The sequence below is a fragment of the Bos mutus genome, chromosome 2 (assembly GCF_027580195.1).
Source record: "Bos mutus isolate GX-2022 chromosome 2, NWIPB_WYAK_1.1, whole genome shotgun sequence".
Classification (NCBI taxonomy): Eukaryota; Metazoa; Chordata; class Mammalia; order Artiodactyla; family Bovidae; genus Bos; species Bos mutus.
The window spans coordinates 83,355,623-83,382,484 of record NC_091618.1 but is presented as its reverse complement, the minus strand read 5'-3'; the positions used below and the strand labels follow the sequence as shown (position 1 = coordinate 83,382,484).

Sequence of the window (26,862 nt, the reverse complement as noted above, 5' to 3'; positions counted from 1 at the left end):
CTTTATAGAAATACTGTGAAGTTCTTTGTTTAACCCTTCATGGATCACAGCCTTGTGGCAAAGGGGCTCATGTAACTCAATGAAGCTATGAGCCATGCCATGCAAGGCTATCCAAGATGGACGGGTCTTAGTGAAGGGTTCTGACAAAACATGGTCCACTGGAGGAGGAAATGGCAACCCACTCCAGTATTCTTATGTGGGAACACCGTGGACAATATGAACAGGCAAAAAGATATGACACCAGAAGATGAAGCCCACCCCCCACCCCCACCCCCCCAGGTTGGAAGGTGTCCAGTATGCTACTGGGGAAGAGTTGAGGGCAGTTACTAATAGCTCCAGAAAGAATGAAGTGACTGGGCCACAGCAGAAATGATGCTCAGTTGTAGATGTGTCTGGTGGTGAAAGTAAAGTCCAGTGCTTTAAAGAACAATATTGCATGGGAACCTGCAATGTTAGGTCCATGAATCAAGGTAAATTGGAGATGGTCAAGTAGGAGATGGCAAGAGTGAACATCTACATCTTAGGAATCAGTGAACTAAAATGGACTGAAATGGACAAATTTAATTCAGATGCCTACTACTGTGGGCAAGAATTTAAAAAAGATATTTTAGCTTTTGAGCCTTTATTTTGGAGGAAGGCAAGGAGAAGGAGAATTGGAAAGAGTGTCGGTGACCCATCCTAAAGTTATCTGACATACTTGCTTAGTTCTTTTGTATAGTTAGTTGTTTGGACCTTTGAATTTTCTGAGTACTTGTAGAAAGCAACTTAAGGTTTGTTTCCTTTTGACATTCAGTACGGTGCGTTTTGATATTGTGATGTTAAGTTTCTGTGACTGAGAGCAGGAACTCTAATTAGGTCATCTTGTTGTCCCTACCCCTAGCATAGTGCCTAGATAGACCCTCAATAAAACACTTGTTGAATGAATGAATTTTAAGAAATATATTACATTTGTTAATATTGGTATATATCATTTATACATGTAAAGGGCACAGTCATGTTTTTAATTTGTGAGAGGTTGTGGACTAAATTTTATACAGTTGTTCATTATGGCTAAGGGGACATCAGTGTAAAGATGTCAGTTGTTTTGAATAGAAGATACTCAGTTACAAGGCTTATAGAAAAATCCTCAGAATAACTTAGTACCAGTACTTTTGTTGGATCGAGTTATTCCATGGGTAAATAAAAAGATATAATTTCTTTTTAACTCCATGCATGGATCATTGTTTAAACAAGGATATGTTCAGTTTTTGAAGAAATAAGTAATTCGAGTTTATTAAAAAGGCAAATAAGTCATTTGATAATTTACGTTATTGATGTTGGTTTATAGAAAGGAGTTATTAGATCCTTGGAGGCCTTGTGGCTAAGAGCCCACTAAATCAGATTTTATACTAGATGGCATTTTGGGTATATTCTTTCTTTTAATTCTTAAGAGTGATAGTGTCATATGTTTCCAGTCCACATGCAAATGGTTACATACAATAGTAAAACATGTCCAAAAGAGTCCCTACGAAGTCATCTTTGTATCTGCTTGCTTTGCTCTAAACTAAGCAGGCTACCTCCCCACCCCCCCCAAGATCTACAGAAGAAAAGGCTCAGAGTGAATCTTGGCAGCATGAACCAGTGCCTCACAATTCTTCCCATGTCTAACCTAAGTCCTTTTTGTTGTACTTTCATTCTGTTTCTTTTACTTTGACCTCAGAGGACAAAGCAGACGACTATCCACTCATCTCCCACACGACATCCCCTAGATAGCACTGTTTTAATAAATTCCTGCCTCTTTATTCATGATGGCAGGGTTGTTGTTACCTTAATTATTAAAACAACCTGTGCATGGATAGAACTTATCTCAGGATAGGGAATGGATTCAAGTATCTGGAACTCAAATTTTCTATCTGAGCAGTTTATAGTCACTGAAAAGAAAGGAAGCCCTTTTAACATTCAGAAGCAGTCCTGGGAGAGAATGCTACATAATCACAATTTAGGCAAGATCATTTTCTAGATTTGGATTTGAAATTTGGGTATCCATAGTCTTTAGGTCCTTCAGATGCTGTTTTGGTCATACTTCAGGAAGTAATCATTTATAGGCCAACACTTTGAACTTAAAAATACTCCTTGTACACCCATGGCTGATTCATGTGAATGCATGGCAAAAACCACCACAATATTGTAAAGTAATTAGCCTCTAATTAAAATAAAAAAAAATACTCCTTGTAAAAGTTCAGCCCTTTCTCAATATTTTCACCTTTGTATTCTCAGCAATTAATAGAGTTTCTGGGCTAAAGTAGGCGCTTAGTAAGTACTTGTTAAATGAATTGTTTGAGTATTCCTTGGTAATGCTTCCTAATATAGGTCGCTTTACACTTTTCATTTCCCCATTCTTCTTTAATTTTATGCTGCCCAGTAACCACTCATGGTTTATTTTTTGTTGTCTTTATGTTCTCATTCAATGATATTTACAATGATTTAGAGCTTATTTGAATAACTGGACAACTGACTTTATGATGCTGCTGTAATTTTCAATTCAGGAATACCTCTTTTTTCCCCTTCACCTTTTGTGAAGGCTTCTTATAATCTTTTGATGAGAATTTGAAACACATTTATTGAAATGCCTTGTGTGCAAAGTACTTTGCTGGGATTTGCATAGATATAAACATGGATTGTACACAAACTGTTGCCACAGAAACAAAATCTGGTTGGGAAGACACACACATACTCTATAGTGTGAGTAAGATTGTGGTAACTTCTGTTATTAGGGTGCAAGTGAAGTTGGTGTTACTACAAAGGAAGGAGTAATTACTTCTGATGGGATGAATTTGCTCAGGTACTCAGTTGTGTCTGTCTCTTTGTGACCCTATGGATTTTTTGTAGCCTTCCAGGGTCTGCTGTCCATAGGATTTTCCCAGCAAGAATATGGGTAAGCAATTGACTTAAACCTTCATGGATGAGATGCGGTTTCAATGAAGTCTTGAGCTATATTTATGTAGGAATTTGACGGGTACTAAAGGTGAAAGGATTCCCAAAAGAAGAAACAGCACTAGTTGTGCATGATGGTGGGGATGTATATGGAATGTTTGAAAAATGGCAAGGGAGTCTTGCATTTGAAGTAACAGTGTCTGTGACAGTGATGGGAACTGAGGCTAGAAAGGAACTCAGTGGTAAAGAATCTGCCTGGCAATGCAAGAGACAGAGGAGATGCAGCTTGGATCCCTAGGTCAGGAAGATCCTCTAGAAAAGGAAATGGCAACTCACTCCAGGATTCTTGCCTGGAAAATTCTATGGACAGAGGAGCCTGGCAGGCTGCAGTTCATGAGGTTACAGAGAGTAGGATACGACTTAGCGACTGAGCACGCATGCACGCACACACTTGTTTCCTGTTAAGTAATTTTCTTTCTCAGGTAGGAACAGTCATTGGTTTTTGAGTAGAGGATGGATGCTAAAATATCCATAAGTTTCAGAGGAAGAAGAAAGAAGACAGATTAAATGTAGCTGAGTTTGAGGATGATGAACAAGGCTAAGGGCAGAAGGAATTGGGAGAGGAGGGCCTGATACCAGAGGCCTGGGATGAGTCAGCTTAAAGTCCTACAGGTTGTTGATTTGTTCAGAGTTGTTCAGCATTGTCCTGGCTCCCAAAGTGGCTGCTTTCCAGTTTTGAGCCTTCTTTCCACTTAATGTCATTTTGGAAGACTGTGAAACAGTCTTCCTTGTATCTGGGAAACTAAGTATTTTAGTCTGAATTCTTGAAGAAAGCAAAAGGAGAAAAGAGTTGAACAGTTGCTAAATGAACCAAGAGTATCTACACGTTTCTTCAGCTTGTCTTTGTTACTGGGATCTTGACCCACTGTACTTTCTGACCCCTTGGTTCATCTTCTTGAAGTAGTACTTGGTATTGGTCCCTCTTTGAGACCCAGTTCAAATGGTTTATAACATTTTAAGTCTGTATTGTAATTAATATTTGGGTCACTTTAATATCACCAAACACTTAGCAAAATTTTTAGAATGTTATCATTCAGTAAGTGCTTATTGTTGTCACACAGACCTTCCTGCTGTCTTCACATGGTGAGTATATTCCATCTCAGGCTCTAGCTCTGCCTGCTGCTTGGAAGGCTTACCATCCACATCTTCAGAGCCCCTTCCCTCTCTTCTTCTGGTTACTGTTTAGATGTCATCTCACCGTCAGTGAAATGTCCTCTGACAACTCCATATAAAGTCCTACTCTTCCCCAGCCCCTGTGCTCAGCACCTTATTCTCTATTACCTTGTGTAATTTTTCTTTATAGTACTTGCTACCATCTGATATACATTTACTTCATGATTGTCTTTTTATTCCAATTAAAAAGAAATTTCTTATAATAACAGGAACGTTTGTTTTGTTGCCCAGTTTATCCCCAGATACCCAGAGCAGCAATGGGTGTGTGGTAGGCACAATGGATATTTGCTGAATGAATGGTAAAAAACAAACAAACAAAACTAGACTGTAAAGAAAAATAAACATTCATCTGAAGGTTTGTTTATTGGCTTGTGCAAGCAGTGATTTTGTTACAAATTTTATGATATCAAATCATTAACATTGCTCTCAGAAAAATAAAGGCAGATTCTATTTTCTATAGGTTGTGCCTGTGAAATCTAATTATGGATTAGTATTTGTTTTAAAAATATTTGAATGCCAAGCATATCCAGTTAGAAAACTCTTTTATTATCCATGCCAGCTTAATTTTTAAGGCAGTGAAATGGAAGACTGTCATTTCAGCAAGTAACTTATTTTCATTTGTGAAAATGGAATATTTTGAATATTCTAATTGATTTTTGAAGATAGTTTTACAAGAAAGTAATCCTTGTGTCTGTACCTTGTACATTTGCCTTTAAAAGAGAAGGAAACTAGAAATAATCATGGAAATTATTTGCTCAGAAAGGTGTGAGCTTATGTGTGACTTTGTATAAATGTCTGGAAGAAAATCACTCAGTCCCAAAGTGAAAGGTCAACCTTGGGATACTAAAAACTTTAAAAAGATCTGATTAAAAAAAAATATATTGCATATGTATATTTAAAGTTTGCAAAGTGATTTAGACTTTTTATCGTGAGCTCAGGCTTCTCTTTTACTGTATTTTACTGTAAGTTCACTTGGACATTTTTCCAGAAATCTGAAGTTTGTAATTTGGCAGTAAAAAAGTTGGGTATCAAATCAATATTATTATATGGCTTTCAGTGTCCTAAGAATTCCCTTTTGGAAACCCATAAAAACTCATTTTTTCTCACCATAAACTTTATCTGTCACTTTTCTATAAGGTCAGAGTATTAATGTTGGAGGTGATCTGCTCTGGGACAGAGAGTCAACAAAGTGGTAATAAAGTTAAAAAATGCTACATGGCACTTTCCTGGGATTAGGATTTATTTTTCATATAAAGTTCGTGCTCATTTTAAAATATGGAAAATTATATATTGATAATTATTTCCTTAATGTCTAAAGGAAAAGACACTAAGTATTTCCTTAGTGTCTCTCTAAAAATAGATGGAATGATAAACTTGCATCCAATTTTTCATTTACATGTTTCGTATTTTTATTAGTGTTTTTATCTTTTCTGGAGACTAATTTTTAATTATTTATATTCTTTTAGTTGTAGATTGTTTTCTTTCTAGATTTGGAGGTTAAGTTTTTCAGTATGGTCTTGTGCTGTGCTTACTAATGTCCAACTCTGTGACCCCAGGGACTGGAACCCACTAGTCTCCTCTGTCCATGAGAATTCTCCAGGCAAGAATACTGGAGTGGGTTGGCATACCCTCTTCAGAGATCTTTCCAACCCAGGGATCAAATCCAGGTCTCCTGCATTGTAGGCAAATTCTTTATCAGCTGAGCTATAAGGGAGGCCCAAGTTTTTCAGTATCAGTTCAGTTCAGTCGCTCAGTCGTGTCTGACTCTTTGCCACCCCATGAATTGCAGCACTCCAGGCCTCCCTGTCCATCCCCAACTCCCGGAGTTCACTCAGACTCACGTCCATCGAGTCGGTGATGCCATCCAGCCGTCTCATCCTCTGTCGTCCCCTTCTCCTGCCCCCAATGCCTCCAGCATCAGAGTCTTTTCCAATGAGTCAACTCTTCGCATGAGGTGGCCAAAGTACTGGAGTTTCAGCTTTAGCATCATTCCTTCCAAAGAAATCCCAGGGCTGATCTCCTTCAGAATGGACTGGTTGGATCTCCTTGCAGTCCAAGGGACTCTCAAGAGACTTCTCCAACACCACAGTTCAAAGCATCAATTCTTGGGCACTCAGCCTTCTTCACAGTCCAACTCTCACATCCATACATGACCACTGGAAAAACCATAGCCTTGACTAGATGGACCTTTGTTGGCAAAATAATGTATAGATGATTTCAAAAGTTAAATACTATGAAATGGTTATATTGGAAAACAATTCCAGGAATAATACAGTTATTTCTTCTTACTTGAAAATGAAACATGGCATTTCAATTGTAAAAAGTACTAGAACTTGGAAGCTTTATTTAAAAATATTTATTTACTAAGTCTAAGTTACCATTGAGTTCAGTTCAGTTGCTCAGTTATGTCTGACTCTTTGCGATCCCATGGATTGTAGCACGCCAGGCCTCCCCATCCATCACCAACTCTCACAGTTTACTCAAACTCATGTCCATTGAGTCAGTGAGGCCATCCAACCATCTCTTCCTCTGTAATCCCCTTCTCCTCCCGCCTTCAATCTTTCCCAGCATTAGGGTCTTTTTCAATGAGTCAGTTCTTTGGATCAGGTGGCCAAAGTATTGGAGTTTTAGCTTCATCATCAGTCCTTCCAATGAATATGCAGGACTTATTTCCTTTAGGATGGACTGGCTGGATCCCCTTGCTGTCCAAGGGACTCTCAAGAGTCTTCTCCAACACCACAGTTCAAAAGCATCAATTCTTCAGTGCTCAGCTTTCTTTAGAGTCCAACTCTCATACCCATACATGACTACTGGAAAAACCATAGCCTTGACTAGATGGACCTTTGTTGACAAAGTAATGTCTCTGCGTTTTAATATGCTGTCTAGGTTGGTCATAATTTTTCTTCCAAGGAGCAAGCGTCTTTTAATTTCATGGCTGTAGGCGCAATCTGCAGTGATTTTGAAGCCCCAAAAAATAAAGTCTGTCACTGTTTCCACTGTTTCCCCATCTATTTGCCATGAAGTGATGGGACCAGATGCCATGATCTTCATTTTCTGAATGTTGAGTTTTAAGCCAGCGTTTTCACTCTCCTCTTTCACTTTCATCAAGAGGCTCTTTAGTTCATCTTCACTTTCTGCCATAACGATAGTGTCATCTGCATATCTGAGGTTATTGATATTTCTCCGGCAGTCTTGATTCCAGCTTGTGCTTCTTCCAGCCCAGCATTTCTCATGATGTACTCAGCATATAAGTTAAATAAGCAGGGTGACAATATACAGCCTTGATGTACTCCTTTCCCTATTTGGAACTGGTCTGTCGTTCCATGTCCAGTTCTAACTGTTGCTTCATGACCTGCATACAGATTTCTCAAGAGGCAGGCCATTGAATTAATGTTTATTTATTTATTTATGTTTAACAGTTTTATTGAGATATAATTCACATGTCATAAAATTCAACTGTATCAGGTTTTCAATCAAATTAATTGAGTATCCATTCTCCTATTGCCTGTATCTAAATATAGGAAATATCTGAGTGGCTATGAGAGGAGACAGTCTTTTAAGATAGTGTCTCTTGTAGTTGGATAGCCAATCAGTCTTTTTCTTTTTTTAAACATGTGTAACACATATGGATGATTATGCAGTACATTTTTCTGCTTTCTTAGTACAGACACTTTGGAAATTGTGTGAAACTAGAAGTTCTTTTCAATTTTATTCACCTTAATTGAATATTTCCTCTCATTTCAAGACCCATACCTAAGTATTTAAGGCTCAAATTAATTTTGACATTTTGCTTGAACTTGATTTAAAACTTTGAGCTCATGCTATACCTACCCATGTTCCTATTCAAAACCATAAGTACAAAATAGTATTTTAGTTCCTAACACACTATCAAAATATACCTCTAGTTTTCCTATATATAGTAAATAAAGATCTTGATCTGTTTACAATTATGTAATAATTCAAGTACATTTTAAATTAATTATTGTATTTCAAGCATTAGATAAGCAGTATTTGCAAAATCAAATTATAGTGTTTGTGACTAACCCTAAATCCATTAGTTTAACCCTTGATGATAGTTTTTAATAAGTTTCTTTATAGAAAAAGTAGTTAAAATAATTTGAAGACCACTTGCAATCTCCTGGAGGGGAGTTCAGAAATTGGTGAGTAGTATGTCATTTCAAACAATTTGGCCTCCTTCCCTAAAGTTAAGAAAAATTTATAGTTTCTTTTAATTACAAGTTGCAACAAATTCAATGAGGATAACTTGAAGAATAAAATGAAGCACAAAGAGAAAAACAAAATCACTCGTAATTCTATCATAAATGATTATTTATGATTTATGTCTACATGTGTGCATGTATGCGTCTTCATGCTCATCTACATCTTTTCATCATATATTTTTGTATATTCATTTCCTGCAGTCATACAATAGTTAAGACATTTTCCCATGCCAATATGCAGTTTTTTTTTTTTTTTTTAATCACACCACAGAGCATAATCTTAGTTCCTTGACCAGGGATTGAACCTGCACACCTGTGGTGGAAGTATGGGGTCTTAACCACTGGACTGCCAAGAATTCGCAGTAAACAGTTTTTGTTATGATTTTTGATCATTGATCATTTGATCATCAGAGATTCCCCCCCCCCGCCTTTTTTTTTTTTTTCTATATTTTGATTGCTTTCAATTTTTGGCAAAGACTTTAATTAAAAGATTCTTGACAAGTTGCAGAGTTAATTCTTATAAGAAGTTTTGAATTAAAAGATATGCATAGTTTTAAAGCCTTTTGTATTATGTTCTAATGTGAAAGGATGTTTTAATCCTTCCAAGCAAATTTAGCATTATACATTAGTAGAGTAGGCACCAGCCTTCAGTACCTGAGAAGTGTCCTTTTAATTCACAAACTATCCTGATCTACAGTTGACTCTTGAACCACTCAAATTTGACCTGCGCAGGTCTGCATATACTGAGATATTTTCAGTAGTAAATACTGCAGTCCTCTGGGTCTGTGGTTGGTTCAATTCACACATTGAGAGGAACCTACTATGAATTATACATGGATTAACCCCCTCTTCCTCTCGTTGTTCACGGGTCAACTGCACTTTGCAGATGGCTGAAATTTCATCATCACCTGTTGCTCCTTTGTCATATATAGGTCCTCCCGGGAGGGGGTAACACATTGTGCCCTGCAGACGTTTACTCTAAACAGTTTGAAGGAGTTTATTTGATATTTTAAATTTAGTTCTTGCAAGTAAAGTTTAGAAACAAAGCAGGAAAAGGAACATTGAACAAGAGGGATAATAAACAGAAACAAGGTATTCTTTATGTCATTCAGTTCTACTAAGATCAATTGAAGAACTATTATATGAAATATATAATATTATGTACCTAGTTTTAGGAGTTTAAGTTATAATCTCTCTCTACAGTGATTCAGGCTGTTTGTTGACTTTGAATGCTAATTAATCTAGAGACTTAGAGTCCCAGATAAGGTAGGCATATATGCTGGATAGGGATGCAAGGGAGAATTAATTAACTCTCAGGCTACCTTACTCTTATTTGAATGCACTATTTACAAACCATTAAATTACTAACTTAAGAGATGGTGAGGTTGCAGAATGTGGCTTTGAGTAGTTTGCAAAGAATACTGTGTACTGTAAGGTCTGCCTCATTAGACAAAATATTTGTATCATTGGAATGTCTCCTTGAAAAACCATTTGATAAAGAGATAATAGTGACAAACAAGGCCACTAGATAGATAAAAGGCATAGTGCTTGCTCCAATCAGGGAACTTTGAGCTATGCTTCTTATCTTCTTTAGTGGAAACTTTTGTGTCAGATGATATGGGCCAGCCTGTGCAAAACTATGGAGAATAGCAGACCTTCTAGAAATTATCCATCCTTGTTTGCATAATGCCTTTACTTTACTCAACAGACTCATTCCTAAATACCTTCATGATATTAAAATCCCAGTCTATTATTATCAGACTGACTCTTTTTCTTATAATAGTGAGTAGCTAGTGATATGCCCCTTGTAATATTTAAAAATAGTGATACAGCTCTCATTACCGCATCTATTAGCCCCAGATTTACTCAGCCCTGGTCTAAACTGGGTTTCTGGACTTTTAAAAATTTATCAGTAACAATCTCTAAACTCTATCTAGAGATGACTTCATAAATCACCAATATATGTCTTAGACTGTTGGCAAATCACAAGCTGCTTAAGAAATACATGACAACTAGAAAAAAACCTTCTGCAATAAACAAATAGAAGAAAACGTACTTTTAACTAATGCTATTTCTAGTAAACTTCTGTGTTCATGTGGAACTTTGGAGATGAGAGAAGTTAAAATACTAAATATTTCAATTGATACATCTTTATGATTTTGTTGATTTGGATTTTAAAGGACAGATTCTAATCTTGCCTTTCCCTCATATTTCCTAATACCATTTAAAAAAAGCATGTTACTGCAGGGTACTTTAATTGATACAAAATGAATATTAAAATATTAAAGATATCTAACATCAGTACTAAGGATTTCCATTTCTAGCCCTCTAATCCTCTATGGAAATTTCTCTTTTGTCTCCGAACTGTTTGCCTGATATTCTTTTGCCCCTGGATTTTGTATTTCTTTTAAGTTGATTTCCCTCACTGATAAACAGATTGGATTGTGAGATTATGTCCTTTTTATTTTTCAGTGGAAGTGAGTAAATCCAGAACATTATGCTTGGTGACATTTATTTCAACTCATCAGGGAATGCCACCCATGTTTGCTTGGGTTGTAGTACTTCAAATAGGACACTGAGAATGTATTTGTGTTAGAGTAACCTTGCTATTTCAGTTTCAGAATTAACTGAAAATGTGACATGTGCCTCCTACTAGAAGAGGGAATGTCTCAACAATTTTTGGCTTAGTTAATACGGAGTAAATTCTTAGAAAATGTTAGCACTGGTGTAGTTAAGAACCAGTCATTTTATTTTAAATTTCTGTGGTGTGTATATTTATAATTACCTTGCACAAACCAGGTCTGAGTTAAAATTTGGCATAGAAGTCAATGTAGAGTAGCAAGATAATGACTCTGTCTAATAAAAAATGTCAGTCTAATGGTTAACCAGTTGAATCTTTCAGGTTATAGACTTGACTGTCCTTGGGTTAAATATTCTTATGGAGTCTAGTCAGCTCAGAGAAGGTAGAGTTGCCCATGATGTGCAACATGACTTCTAAACACCTTACCAGGACTATTGGTAGAACTGTTTTCCTTAGAAAGTGTATCATTTTGAATATGATAAAATGCTACCTCTTATATTTAGATGATGATAGAATGTGTGCATTAAGTTACGTTTGTGAGAGTAAATAGTAATTGGTGGTAGTAAAGGGTGAGTATTTGCGACCTTGAATGAAATAGGAAGAAATTATCAATGCCATTTTTACAGGGTTTTATGGTTTATTGACTCAACCACATTTGTTGAACAACTTCTGTTTGCTACTTGCTGAGGGTCTAGTGGTAAGCAAGTAGACCTGTTCAGTATCCTCATGGAACTTAATATCCAGGGGAGGAAATGGGTCCTATATAATCACTCATGTAAATGTGGTCTACAGGGAATAAGCACTGAGAAGTACTACAGATTGTTTTATCAAGGGCACTTGGACTTTGTTTAATGGTGACTGTAGCAGCTTATGAAATAATTTCCTACATAGCCCTATGCCTGACTTCTCCCCTCCCACTTCACACTCCATTCTTGTTACATCAATCTTGGATATTGTCCTTCATCCATCTTGTTATCCTATCAAAAAGTTGCCAGTCTAGAGCTGGTGGGTGATGGATAAAAGTTGTGAGGTAAAGGGAGAGGATTGATTATGCTGGACTCAGGAAGAAATCACAGAAGTTTGAGATTTGTGATCCTAACTATTTGATGTTCAGTTCTGTGTGACTTACATCACCAGTGTCCTAGGTTTACAGACTAATGGGAGTTATCATTACATATGTTTGTTGTTGTTTAGTCACTAAGTCGTGTCTGACTTTTTTGCAGCCCCATGACTGTAGCCTACCAGGCTCCTCATGGGATTTCCCAGGCAAGAATACTGGAGTGAGTTGCCATTTCCTCCTCCAGAACATCTTCGTGATCTAAGGATCGAACCTGTGTTTCCTGCAGTTGGCCGGCAGATTCTTTACTGAGCCCCTGAGAGAGCCCCAATATTAGCCATATTATACAATAAATGCATTTATCAAAGAATAGTGACATTTACATCCCATGAACATATACATTTATACTGCAGTATATTATTTACATAATAATAATAATATTGTTATTTAATGCAAAAACTACCAAGATTAGAAAACGGAGGCATCTTTTACTTAGGTTATATCATATGCCTGGAGTGAAGCTCAATGGGAAAATATGTGAATATGGGGTTAGAAGCTCTGAGTTTAAACCCTTGCTCTATCACATTAAAAATTTTTGTAATTAAACATTAAAATTTTAAATTTTTAAATTCTATTTTATTATTATTTTTTATTGGACTATAGTTGCTTTACAATATTATGTTAGTGTGTGCTGTAGAGCAAAGTGAATCAGCTATATGTATACATGTATCCCCTCTTTTTTGGATTTCCTTCGCATTTAGGTCACCACAGAGCATTGAGAGTTCCTTGTGCTATGCAGTAGGTTCTCATTAGTTATCTACTTTATAGATAGTAGTGTATATATGTCAATCCCAGTATTCTAATCCATCCTACTCCCGCTTCCTCCCTTAGTGTCCATATGTTTGTTCTCTACATCTGTGTCTCTATTTCTGCCTTCTGAATAAGTTCATCTGTACCATTTTTCTGGATTCCACATATGTGTGATATTTGTTTTTTCTGTCACTTATTCTTTGATTCCAATAGTCTCTATTTCTTCTTCTGTAAAAGAGAAGTGGTGGAACAGTGGCAGCAGCCTTCCTTCCACCTATGATTTTGCAATTCACGCTGGCTTCTGCACATAGGTGTCCATATCTGAATGGGTCATATAGCCCCATTTTCTCCCACTGAGCTGATTTGCAGCCTGTTTCAGGAAGGTGGAAGGCTTGGAGAATTGCCATCTTGAGAAAGCAAATGCATTATTCATCTTGTCAAACTTTTATAAAATGCATAATTGTTGGCAGAAAGTATTTTAAAATGCCTTTTTTTCTTCCCCATTAAATAAAAGCCTAATTACTAAATGTGGAATGGGATCTCCAGATTGATGATGAGGGAATTGGTTTCTCATCCTACTTCCATGTCTAGTATTAAACTAGGATGACAAGAGATCAAACAGAATAAAAAACTGTAGGTGATTTTCAAAATTCATGGATCTCACAGATATTCTCTTAGGCCTTGAAACTTGCTTTGGCCTAGAATTCAGTTGCTTATGGTATTTCTCCCTCTTCTTTAATCACAGTTACTTCTGTTGTATTAGTAGGTTAGGATAAACACATATCTACACGAAAATAATTTATTCATTTCAGTAAATTCTGATTTCTGTGAACAGCAAGAAAAAAGAATAAATATAAAATGTATTCAGTTGTACTAGCTATTTGATTTAGTCTAGGCTTCAGGAATAATGGAAATCATTAGTAACAGGTATAGCGCTGCTTCCTGACACTGATTTGCTCAGGACTGGTGTTAAGGTGAAAGCAATGTTACTTCTTTAAAGGCAGAATCAACTTCCCATTTCCTCCTAATCTTCAGTTCACCTTTACAAAAAGCTTAGTGACATTCACTCTGTAGCAGATCCTGGGATAGCCCTTTGAGAAAACAATGACATGTTCCCTTATCTTCCAAATTTTTTACAGCCCCATAGGAAGCAGAATGCAGAAATAGAGTGAAAAAAGTCTTATGATACCGTACAGAGTAGAAAACAAGTCATGTTTATGAAATGTTCAGGGAAAGACTTCATAGAGTTGGTGATTGATGTGCAGAAATTGTAAGAAAATTTCATCAGATGAACTTGAAGAAAAGACTGATAGAAAAAAGATAAAGATGTAATGTCACAGAAATATAAAATAGCTACATGAGTGTGAGTGCTTGATATTGCTCCGATGACATTGGGGAAGTAGAGGAAGAGGATTGAAGTGGGAGAAGGGGAAGCAAGGCTGCAGTGAAAAGAAAGGAACAGGCCTGAAAAGGAAGGTCATAACTGCCATGTCTAGTGCCTTGGGTTTTGTCCTTAGGTGATGGAGATATGGAAGGTATGTGAGCTTGTCACTTCATGATCAGATTTGCATTTTGGATGACTATTTGTGGCTGGATTATGGACAGTGGTGTGTTGGGAACCAGATTGTGTGGTGGCATGGAGACCCAGTTAAAAGGGTAATGCAATAGTTCAAATGAGTGATGACATAATTTTCTGGTATAAAATATTCTATTGATTCATAAATTTGCTGCCACATTTTAAAATGTGAGCAAATTGAAAAAATCTTAGTATTCAGTAGAACTAATTCATTGCTGGTTTTATAGTTTAAAGTTATTCATGAAATTGATAGCAATGAAAAATTGAAAGAAGGTTAGTATTTTGTCAGTAGAATTAAACCAGTATACTCACAAAAATTTTCAAAGTTATAATTTTGCTATATAATGTTGAATATAACTTTAAAAAATGTAAGGTAATGAACTTGTAATAGATATACATATACATACATATATATATATATATATACATACACACACACATGCACATCTAGTTGTTAGTGGAAATTACATATGTGTGAAAATAAGTGAATAATAAATCATAATGTTGGTATGGGTAGGTATTTTTTGAATTTGCATTTGATACTGATAGTTATACCCAAGATTTTGTGTTAATTCAAGTCATGGCATAAGTAATGGATATTTTTGAGCAGAAAGTTATATCCCAAATCTAGAAAGAATGAAAATATTTGTCATGGAAAATTAAATAGCCATATATGCATATAAGATTATAATTTTAAAAGAGCATGTGTTAAAAGATCATTGCAAATCATATATTTGGAACAGCATGCTTGAAAATAGCTTTAGATTGTCTCACAAATGGTGTAGCATATAAATCTTACCAAATTTTGCTTTGGGTGCATAAATCCTCACTTAGTTACCACAACAAGAAACAAAAGTCAGAGTTGATGGAATTAGAATATCCGTAGCCTTATGCGGGAATAGAATTTTCTGCCACATCTTTTTCAGTATGAATTTAAGACTTAGAAAAAAAAATGTTGCTTTTTAAATACACCGTTGTATACAAGTTATTATAAATATTAGGCTGTATGCCCCATGATCAAATAATGAAATAATGATAAGTTTCTGTTGTACATTATTTTCAGTTCAAACTAATGCTCAGGATCGGATTTCATGCCTTACTGTTAGTCAGACTTTTCTTTATTTATGTATAATATTATCAGTGCCTATAATTTTAGGATTGTGAGTTTTTTGCACTACATTTGATATCTGATTATTTATCAGTCTTCAGAGATTACATTGAGGCTTTAGAGGTTAGGATGTATTTGCTATGAATGACTTTTATGAAATTTTAAAAAATAACCTTTTCATAGGATCCGTTTATCCTTGTCTCTCTGCCCCCCCCCCCAATGTGATAATAGAATGTTTTATAATACTTTGAGGAAACTTTTTTATTCAATAGCAAAATATATTTTTACTGCATATTTCCCTTAATAGGTTCTGTTAGGGGAATCATTGATGACATGTTTCAAAGCAGAAATCTTTTTGTGCTCTTCATTTTTTATTTTACTATTTAATGAGATTTCAGGTATATTTTAACAACTGGGGTTTCCCTGATGAATCATTAAAATAAGTGAGTGGGCTGGAAAGTAGCATGAACTTTTTTCTTAGTGCTACCCTATTTTACTCTGCTGGGTTACTGGTTGCTTTTTAAATAGAACCTGGGTGTGTTGGAGCTGGTGGGTGGAGGTTCAGAAGGGAAGAAGGGAAAGGGTCAGTTAGAAAATACCAGGTAAATCTCTGATAATCTACTGGGAAATCCGACTCAAATTCTACTTTCCTCAATGTACTCCATTTTGTATTTAAGCTCTCTATATTTGCTCTGCCAAGCTCAACTTTCCAAATACTGTGTATAGGCAAATACAAAATATATTTCCAGCAGTTGATTGAAGTTTAAGGTATTAAGCCATATGTGGATTAGCCTGTGGAATCAATTTCTCATGTGTGTGGGATTAAAACCGTTAAAACCCTCATCACTGAAACCATACCTTCCCACAACCAATAGTGCTAAGGTGTCTGTGGAATATTTTAATTCAACAGGTTCTCTGATTTAAAATTGTTCCTTGGTATTTGGTTGGAAAATTATTTGAATATTATAGGTAACTGCACTGATATCATATATGAGGACTAGTTATGGGATTCTAATGTGACTTAGGTTTAGTTTTTAAAAATCCACATGAGATATTTATACATAGTTCGTCTTTTTCGATGTCAATGGCATATTGCAAATTTCCTTTAGCTATTACTGTTAAAAGCAACAACAACAACAAAACTCTACCACAGCAGCTGTAACTGCTAGAGGAGGTAGACAGAAATGTGGTTTACCTTGAAAGTGATAATGCTTAGTGAGTAAAGCACTTGGGTCAAGCTTAAAATAAATGCAGGTATGATGACAAAGTTTTTAATACAAATTTTAAAATATTCACAGCATTGGTTTCAGGCTACTTTTGTTCTTGGTGATTTTATCAGTGCATTTTTATTTTTAATTGGGATGACTCTAATGGCACCTTTTCATTTTGGTCAAAATATTTATATGAAATACTATCATAATTTTTCATTTTGTATTCCCTCACAGTCTTAATTGTGAATGTAAATTTTTTGAAAGGTAGGTAATTCTCAGATCATTTTGACCTCTGATGATCTTAAATAAAACTTGAAGTGGTTTAAAATTCCAGGCTATCACTTTGACTCATTTTATATTGCTAATTTAATATTTAGCATTTAACCATGTATCATTAAATCATAGTATTGATAATGAATTAAATTTTCATAAAGCTTTAATAGTGTAGCAGATTCTCATTCATCTGGTGTCACTGGGGGATAAAATATGCTGAAGATGAGGTTTTGTTTTGTTTTTTTTTAGAACTGAAGCTTACTTATTTAAGCAGGAAAACTTAAAAGTTGTTAAAAACTTATCTGAGACATTTTTCACACTCTTTTAGGGAATATGAACAGATTGTCTATTTACTCATAAAATATCATCATTCTAGTGTCATGTAGAAAGGACATGGGCTTTCTGTTTGGTGTTTATTCTCCAATGTAGGAAGTTTTTTGTTTGTTGGTTTCTTCCTTTTAAAATACCGCACTCCTAATTTTGATATACTTACTCTGTTTAATTGTTTCAGGGCTTATCATCTGTGGTAGTACCTGTACTAATACTTTAATGGATTCATAAGTCCAGGCACCTCAGTAAGACATTTGGCTACCTGTAGGCTCACCAGCATCTTTTGGCAAATACCTGATCACAGCCTCTTGCCATGGAGGGAAGCCTCTCATCCTCTGGAGCAAGGACTTTCAGTGTTGAGGCCCTGTTTCTTCTGCTCCCACTCACTCACTCTCCAGTAGCCGTTGCTATAGGTGCAAAATTGTCTGTATTACTTCCCTGGTGTGACCATTTGTAGTTTTCTGAGATTATTGCTAAAATGGGTAAATGGTGTACTCCTTTATCTTTTAGTAAATTCCAGCATAACAGCAAAGGTTCTTTTTTAACGTGGTGTTTTTTTTTTTTTTTTTTGAACTACTGCTCATATGTTTCCAGCAGTGTTTCTAAAACAAAACAAGCACAGTGAAAGTATTTGAGCTGTTCTTTAATGTGCTATAATGACATTTGGTTTGAATCTTATGTTTAAAAATCAGCTTCCCCTCTTTTGCTTGCACCTAATGGAAATCATCTTTCTGCCAGGTTGTGCTTAAAGAAGACTACAAGGGAAGAACATATTTCCTTCTTGCCACAAACATTGCAGTAGAAGTAAGTGGGGAACTGCCAGGATATGTCTGTCTCCACAAAACAAGCAGAACAAATTTCCATGAATCAAAGCCACTAAGTATAGTTTTCAGAGATGGTAGGACATAGTTACTTTCCCTCGAAAAATACCCCAAATGCAGGCACACCCTTTGGCCACTAGAAGAATGTTTCAGTAAACGCTAGGTCAAACCTGTACATTTCACTCTTCTAACTGAGCTATTAAAGGGGTGGAAATCTACTATAACTATAATCTTTTTTCCCCTTTTCTATTTTTCAACCTCCCACATGCTTGATGTTCAGTTCTGCTTACTGAGTGTCTTGAATCTGCAGCGGCACCTACACGCACTGCCTCCACAGTGGCTGATGGTTTGCAGATAACTCATGATTCAGACCCATAAGAAACATCTGTAACTGCAGGGCATGATACGTGCTCTAGATTAATCATGGAAAAGGACAGAGTAATGAAGAATCAGAATACTTTTTTTTTCTGAATATTAATGTTGCTTTGAGATTATATGAGTGGAATATTCTCTAGAGTGGTTTATATCACCTTCTATCACTTGGGGAAGTATCTCAGGTCATTTTTATAAGAAACTCTTAGAGACCTTTTAAGCATATACACCTTAGTGTGACTAGGTCAGAGGAAATAAAGCAAGATAGTAGATACATGTCATGCGATGCAGTAAGCAAATTAATGTTAAACTGCTTGTATTTTTTCTTGAAAATCTTGATATGATTTAAAAAATTGCCTTTCATTAGTTTCTCTTTTGCTTTCTAGAAGTTTCAATCATTTGAAGGGCAAATGGCTACCATTTTGTTAAACTTTGGAGGCTCTTTATTAATGTACTGTATACAGCATCATACAGGTGAAGTCTCCAGACAACCTGAAAAAAATAAGCTGCATAACTCAGTCTCTGAGCTTACTTTTTCCTCACACAATCTGCAGTACTCTCAAATTCATATTTAAAATACAAGCTGCTGAAGAGGAATGGTTAACACCCAATTCAGTTAAGTTCAGTCACTCAGTCATGTCTGACTCTTTGCAACCCCAGGGACTACAGCACACCAGGCTTCCCTGTCCATCACCAGCTCCCGGAGCTTGCTCAAACTCATTTCCATTGAGTCAGTGATGCCATCCAACCAGCTCATCCTCTGTTGTCCCATTCTCCTTCTGCATTCAATCTTTCCCAGCATCAGGGTCTTTTGCAAGGAGTCAGTTCTTCCTATCAGGTGGCCAAAGTACTGGAGTTTCAGCTTTAGCATCAGTCCTTAAAATGAACGTTAAGGACTGATCTCCTTTAGAATGGACTGGTCGGATTTCCCTGCAGTCCAAGAGACTCTCAAGAGTCTTCTCCAACACCACAGTGAAAAAGCATCAATTCTTCGGTGCTCAGCTTTCTTCACAGTCCAACTCTCACATCCATACATGACCACTGGAAAAACCATAGCTTTGACTAGATGGACCTTTGTTGGCAAAGTAATGTCTCTGCTTTTTAATGTGCTGTCTAGATTGGTCATAGCTTTCCTTCCAAGGAGCAAGTATCTTTTAACTTCATTGCTACAGTCACCGTCTGCAGTGATTTTGGAGGCCAAAAAAATAAAGTCTGCCACTGTTTCCATTGTTTCCCCATCTATTGGCCGTGAAGTGGTGGGACCAGTTGCCATGATCTTAGTTTTTTGAATGTTGAGTTTCAAATCAGCTTTTTATTCTCCTCTTTCACCCTCATCAAGAGACTCTTTGGTTTCTCTTCACTTTCTGCCATAATGGTGGTGTCATCTGCGTCTCTGAAGTTATTGATATTTCTTCTGGCAATTTTGATTCCAGCTTGTGCTTCATCCAGCCGAGCATTTCTCATGATGTACTCTGCATATAAGTTAAATAAGCAGGGTGACAATATACAGCCTTGATGTACTCCTTTCCCAATTTGGAACCAGTCTGTTGTTCCATGTCTGGTTCTAACTGTTGCTTCTTGACCTGCATATAGTTTTCTCAGGAGGCAGGTAAGATGGTCTGATATTCTTATCTCTAAGAATTTTCCACAGCTTGTTGTGATCTGCAAAGTCAAAGGCTTTGGTGTAGTCAATAAAGCAGAAGTACATGTTTTTTGGAACTCTCTTGCTTTTTGTGTGGTCCATCGGATGTTGGCAATTTGATCTCTGGTTCCTCTGCCTTTTCTAAATCCAGCTTGAACATGTAGAATTTCTTAGTTCATGTATTGTTGAAACCTTGCTTGGAGAATTTTGAGCATTACTTAGCCAGCGTGTGACATGAGTGCAATTGTGTGGTAGTGTGAGCATTCTTTGGCATTGCCTTTCCTTGGGATTGGAATGAAAATGGACCTTTTCCAGTCTTGTGGCCACTGCTGAGTTTTCCAAATTTGCTGGCATAGTGAGTATAGCACTTTCACAGAATCATCTTTTAGGATTTGAAATAGCTCAGCTGAAATTCCATCACCTCCACTAGCTTTGTTTGTAGTGATGCTTCCTAAGGCCCACTTGTCTTCAGACTCCAGGATGTCTGGCTCTAGGTGAGTGATCACACATGGTTATCTGGGTCATGAAGATCTTTTTTGTATAGTTTTTCTGTGTATTCTTACCAGCTCCTCTTAATATCTTCTGTGTTAGGTCCATACCATTTCTATCCTTAATTGTGCCCATCTTTGCATGAAATGTTCCCTTGGTATCTCTAATTTTCCTGAAGAGATCGCTAGTCTTTCCCATTTTATTGTTTTCCCCTTTTCTTTACATTGATCACATAGGAAGGCTTTCTTAACTTTCCTTGCTATTCTTTGGAACTCTTCATTCAAATGGGTGTATCTTTCCTTTTCTCCTTTGCCTTTTGCTTCTCTGATTTTCTCAGCTATTTGTAAGGCCTCCTCAGACAACCATTTTGCCTTTTTCCATTTCTTTTTCTTGAAAATGGTCTTCATCTTTGTCTCCTGTACAATGTCACAAACCTCTGTCCATAGTTCTTCATGTACTCTATCAAATCTAATCCACTGAATCTAACACCCACTGCCTTTCAATTGCCTATTCTCCTTTCCTTGGTGAATAGGGACCTGTGATTGAAAAGAACTGATTTGAAAATGCTGGAGGATTCTATCTTTACTCCTTAAGTTCCCTGGTGGCTCAGACTAAAGAGTCTGCCTGGATGCAAGAGACCCCGAGTTAGATCCCTGAGTCAGGAAAGTCACCAGAAGAAGGGATTGGAACCCACTCCAGTATTCTTGGCCTGGGGAATCCCATGGACAGGGAAGCCTGGTAGGCTATATAGTCCATGGAGTTGCAAAGAACTGGACATGACTGAGTAACTAACACACACACACACACACACACACACACTGCTGCTGCTGCTGCTAAGTCGCTTCAGTCGTGTCCGACTCTGTGCGACCCCAGAGACGGCAGCCCACCCGTCCCTGTGATTCTCCAGGTAAGAACACTGGAGTGGGTTGCCATTTCCTTCTCCAATGCATGAAAGTGAAAAGTGAAAGTGAAGTTGCTCAGTATTGCCTGACTCTTAGCAACCCCATGGACTGCAGCCTACCAGGCTCCTCCATCCATGGGATTTTCCAGGCAAGAGTACTAGAGTGGGGTGCCATCACCTTCTCCAACACACACACACACACACACACACACACACACACAATTGGTTTAGCCTAATACCTGGGGAGGTGGGGGGATTGGTTGTGGTGCAGAGGCTGGGGGTGGAGGTGGGGTGCTGGTTGGGAAGTACCTAATTACTGTTTGTCAGCTACGGTGCTTCAATTTTATCCTCACAACACATTTCTGAGGTTAGTACTATTATCCTCATTTTAGAAAAGGTGAGACTAAGTCCTGCAATGTTAGGTAACTTGTTCAAGATCATACAGCTAGGATGTGACAGAGCTGACCTTCGAACCTGTATCATCCTGACCCAAGGTTTCATGCCTTTCCCGCATGAGGAACACTGCTTCCTATTTTGCATATAAGTGAAATACGTTTGTATTCTTCCCCCAAAATGCTCTTTGGATGATTTAGATATCAAGAAATGATTTTTCACTTCAGTTACTTCTTTGAGAACCATTTGAGACTTTCTGCTTTGAAATTCAATTTAAGCAGACATTGCCTTGACTGAGCAAGGTAAAGCACAGTTTTCTTAGGATCATCATTGAGTTTTGGGGACTAATAATTTTGTGCAGCAGCATTATTACAGAAAGCAATATGCTGCTTAATGAATGGTGTTTACTTAAGTCATAAAAGAGAATTCAAACGTGGAATATTTTTTAAACAATGTAGTTGTTACATACTGAGTGATATTTCTAGTTTATTTCTTATAGGAAATAGCATGTAATTTGAAATGCATATATAAGTTTTTATATACATACATATATTTTTATTTCACTGAGCACATTAGCAAAAGTCGTATTATTAAAGTAAAAAGTTGCTTGACAGCCAATTCTTTGTGATGAAAATTTTACCACATCTTTAGTAGCAGTGTTACCTATTGCTCTTAACCTATTGCTTTTGTTGTTTAAAGAAAGATTGTAGAAACTTTGGTGTTCATAAGCATGTACCTTTACCTTATTTTTTGCATCTTCTTTGGGGGTGGGATATTGATAATAGTGAGGAAGTGGCCAAGTGTCTCAAGAAATTGTATCCTAAAGATTTTTAACACTAGAGAGTTGATATTTGAGTATGAGTGTGTGTTCTTCTAAATATGGATCCATTGGGGGCACTGGTAGCTGATGAATTGATAAATGGATTAACATGAGTGTTCCAGAATCAGAGAATTCCTGAACTGGAATGGGCCATACAAATGAAGGACTCTAGTAGTGGCATTCTTAGTTAGGACATGAGTTCAGTGACTGTCCAAGTCCAGATAGAACTGTAGTCCAAGGTAGTGCTGAGGTTACTGAGTCAGGGTCACAGCCATTCCATCCAGGAAATGAGACATCGCAGTAGGAGGGGACTTTAAACTTCCTGGGATAGGAGAAGAAACTGAGTCGTTTGGAAGTAATCTTAGGACATGAAGAAAACAGAAATCAGAAAAATAAACCATCTTTCTTTCCTCTTATGAACATAAATGGTATAAAAATATTGATTCCCAAATACAAATCTCATGTTACATATTTACAAAAAAAGTGGAACAGGGGCTTCCCTGGTTGCTCAGTGGTTGGGAGTCCAGCTTCTGGTGCAGGTGGCGTGGGTTTGATCCCATTTTGGGGAACTAAAATCCCATATGCTGCAGGCCACCTGAGCCCATGAGCCACAACGAGGGAGAAGCCTGTATACCTCAATGAAAGATCCCACATGCCACAACTAAGATTTGATGCAGCCAAAAATAAATAAATGTTAAAAGAGGGGAAGATACCATAAAATAAAAAAGAATAAACCTATTTAAAAATGTGTCTGTAAATGATTTTATTTGCTTTCTGGATATAATATTTGAACATATTTATTTTAAAACAGTTATACATACATATATGTATGTTTGAATTTTTTTTTTCTTAATATCTAGGATCTGTGAAGGTTTGAAAGGGCCAATGAGTATTCTCATCCTTGAGGCATTCTATGGTGGGTCCCATAAACAGCTGGTGGATCTGCTTCAAGAAGAGTTAGAAGACTCTGTCCTTTATACCCTGCCTGCAAAGAAATGGCACTGGAGAGCAAGGACATCAGCTTTGTACTTCTCTCAGAATATTCCCACCAGTGAGCATTACAGGTAATTAAAACCCAGGCTGTGTCTCCAGCCTATTTCAAATGCACCTGTTCTAAGGAGCCTGCTACTCTGTTGGCCTCTGTGAGATTTCCTCCAACTGTGTAATTGGTCAGTATGACTACAGTAGCTATTCCTGTAGAGACAGCAAAGCAGCCGGGTACACTGATATTCTGAGGACACCTGGCTGGTAGGAATGTGGCCTCATTTAGACCCTACATGCCTCTTCTTATTTGTCTTGTCCTTTTACCACATGCACATGTGGGTGTATGATGACATTTTTTTGGCCTGAGATGAGAGTTGATCTTGTGCATACTTGTTTTTTTTTTTTTTAACTTCCATAACCTCTCATGCCTCTTTGAGTGAGTATGCTGTTTTAGGGTATCTGCTCTGTACTAGGAGCTCAGGTTGGAAAGATGGATATGACCAAGATGAATATAACTCTTACAGGTTTTTATAGACTATTCAGTTAAAGATGGATATGCAAGTGCTATAAGAGTATGAAAAGGGGAGAAGTTGATTTTGACTGTGACAAATTGGAGGTCGTTTTATAGAGTTGGTCACCTTTGCTTACTCTGGAAGGATGAATAGATTTGGGGACACAGACTGGGGACACAGATCTCAGTTTTGAATTTTGCATCGTCAGGCAGTGGGAACTATGGGGACCTGTTAGAAAGTCTCATGAGAAAAGCTGAATGGGAACTACTGATTCCATTTTAAGGAAACAAGTACAATGAAATCCCCCTGGAATATCCCTATTGCCGTGTGTCTCCTGATGGTTAAGTAGTAGATGATTATCCTACTGTGGTTTACATATCCATGTTCTTACCACGCTGGACCCTTCTGTGTAGGGCTGCATTGATGTCGGCAGGAGTGAGGAGTGCCAGACTGATAATGAATGGAGTTCGAGACAGGTTGTTAGAGTGAGGGCACATTGCAAGCTGCAGTGCCCACCTTGGCTTCAGCAGCCGTATCCATCTGCTGCTGCTTGTAGGGTGGAGCAGTGACAAGGGAGAGAGCAGCTTGAGATTTAAATGTAGGTTGCTGTGCTTAGTAGTAATTTGGGGGATTCAGAAAACAGCCCATTTGGTATATGAAAGCCATGCATCACCTCTGAGAATTCAGATTGTCGGATGAAACAGCAGTGAACGCTCAAGCCATGTTGCTTGGAATTTAAAGGTAAAAACTGTTGGAGGGCATGTTGAGAATTTTGTATTTTTCTAATCTAAAGTGTATTTTTCCTTACATAATTTAATGTTTTATATTCTGGTGTCACCAAGTGAGTATTGTAGATTCACTAGTAGTATTAGAAATTTCAGTGCATGTATCGATAACAAATCTTAAGGGCAGTGACAAGCATATTGCTGTGTTAAGATCTGACTGTTTATAGTTGCTTTCACATCTCATTTAATTGTGTTTTTGCAGCACCATTTGCATTATATTACTTAAGGTCAAGTGATCAGGTTGGCTTTATGGCACATTTTCATTTAACATTACCATTTGATATAATACATTCATATGTACCAAATGATATGATACATTTGTACAGTGATTTGAACATTGAAATGAACCATTTTTCTATCTGCTATTAGATTTCATTTTGATTATGCAGTATTTCTGAATGGAATTATTATATCACAAATACATGTGTATGGATAGCATGCAGACAAACACTTCTATGCGCATGGCTTTCCCACTGTTTGAGGTCTGAAGCATTTGAGGATGAACATCATATTGGTTTTTGAAGCAGTCTTATTTGGGTGGTAGGTTTTTGGAATATGATAATGTATAGCCATAAGCTCCAGGTCCTATCAGCGGTATCTGTGGTCTTTCAAGCTCAACCATTTAAGCTGCAGTTAATGGTACTTGTTAACCTAATCAGACTTCACTAAAAGATATACCTCACTAGTCTAACTTACAGTTATATTTGACTAGGGTTAACTTATCTACTCTTTACCAAATAACCTTTTCATTTTTAGAAAAATAGCAGCAGCTTGCAAACTTATACTAAGTTAAAAAAATATGCTCACTCAATTCTAGATTAAAGTGCAAGAATTACATTTTGTTATACCAGATAAATCTAATCTCTCTAGAGACTTTTAAAAATATGAAATCGTCTTGATTTCTGTTTGCTTACTCTAATTGTACATTGGTCAAATGAAGTCACCAAAATTCATAAAGATAAAATGAGTAAGCACCAATATTGCATACTAGGCAAAAACTACTCTTAACTAGTAGGAATTTATCTGATGAGAATGACCTGGAATGTAGGTACACAGGTTACTTTTTTTTTAACATCTGTACATGTAGTCATTGTTTTTATAAGCTTGTTATCTGGGTAATATTTTATTAGTAAAAGAATAAATTCTCCAGCCTAATTAATCAGTTCGATTTGCTTTATCTTGACGACGAAAGGAATACATCATGATTCACATTTAGAGCTGTTTAATTTTTATTACAGATTACAAAAGCTCCGTGGTTTATTTTTCTCAAGAGTAGTTTGGTAATTATTAGGTTATATTAAAGCTTTGCCTTCTGGAAACTTCACAGAATGCAGAAAAATGTTTCTGAGGATGGGCCTCAATTTCATGTTCTGAAATGTATGAGTCATTTGTCCCAGGATCAAGCATTTCTACTTTCTTAAAATATACCTAGGGTAGGCATCAAAGATATTTCATTCTTTTTTCCTTCTTTACTAAAGAAGTATCTTTACTAAACTGAAAGAATCAGTCTTAACTTAAAATCATTTTTTGTTCACTCTCTGATGCTTGCCATTATATTTTAATTCCGTCTGAGGTATTGTAGCAGATACTGATCATTGCCCACTTAACTGCCCTTCTTCCTTGTTGACAGAGTCAGTTTTCTTTGGGGTGGCTAAGTACCCAGCACTTGGGAGTGAAGCTCGACAGACCTGAGTCAGTTGTGATGAGCCCGTTCTCTGGCAGATTGTCCAGGCTTTGCTTTGAAGCTAGTGCTGGATTCTGGCAAATTTTGATTTAAGTAGATGACTTCTGGGGTTTCTTCCAACTCAGTTTTCTTTTTTTTTTTTTTTTC

At 36.9% G+C, this 26,862-nt stretch overlaps 1 protein-coding gene across 12 annotated transcripts in view; it reads left to right on the top strand.

Annotated features, from left to right (window-relative positions):
* The window catches only part of GTDC1 (glycosyltransferase like domain containing 1), a 429,626-nt gene that overhangs the window by 88,328 nt on the left and 314,436 nt on the right, over positions 1-26,862 (top strand). For 8 of the 12 annotated variants that reach the window (XM_070389890.1, XM_070389949.1, XM_070389923.1 and 5 more), the window contains 2 exons: positions 18,051-18,116; positions 23,611-23,814. The exons of 1 other annotated variant lie outside the window; for it this stretch is intronic. In XM_070389890.1, coding sequence (XP_070245991.1) covers positions 23,636-23,814 — 179 coding nt within the window. In that variant the 5' untranslated portion in view covers positions 18,051-18,116; positions 23,611-23,635. Of the gene's footprint in view, positions 1-18,050; positions 18,117-23,610; positions 23,815-26,862 lie in introns of those variants that run through there. 3 more of the 12 variants (XM_070389962.1, XM_070389957.1, XM_070389928.1) reach the window with 3 other exon arrangements.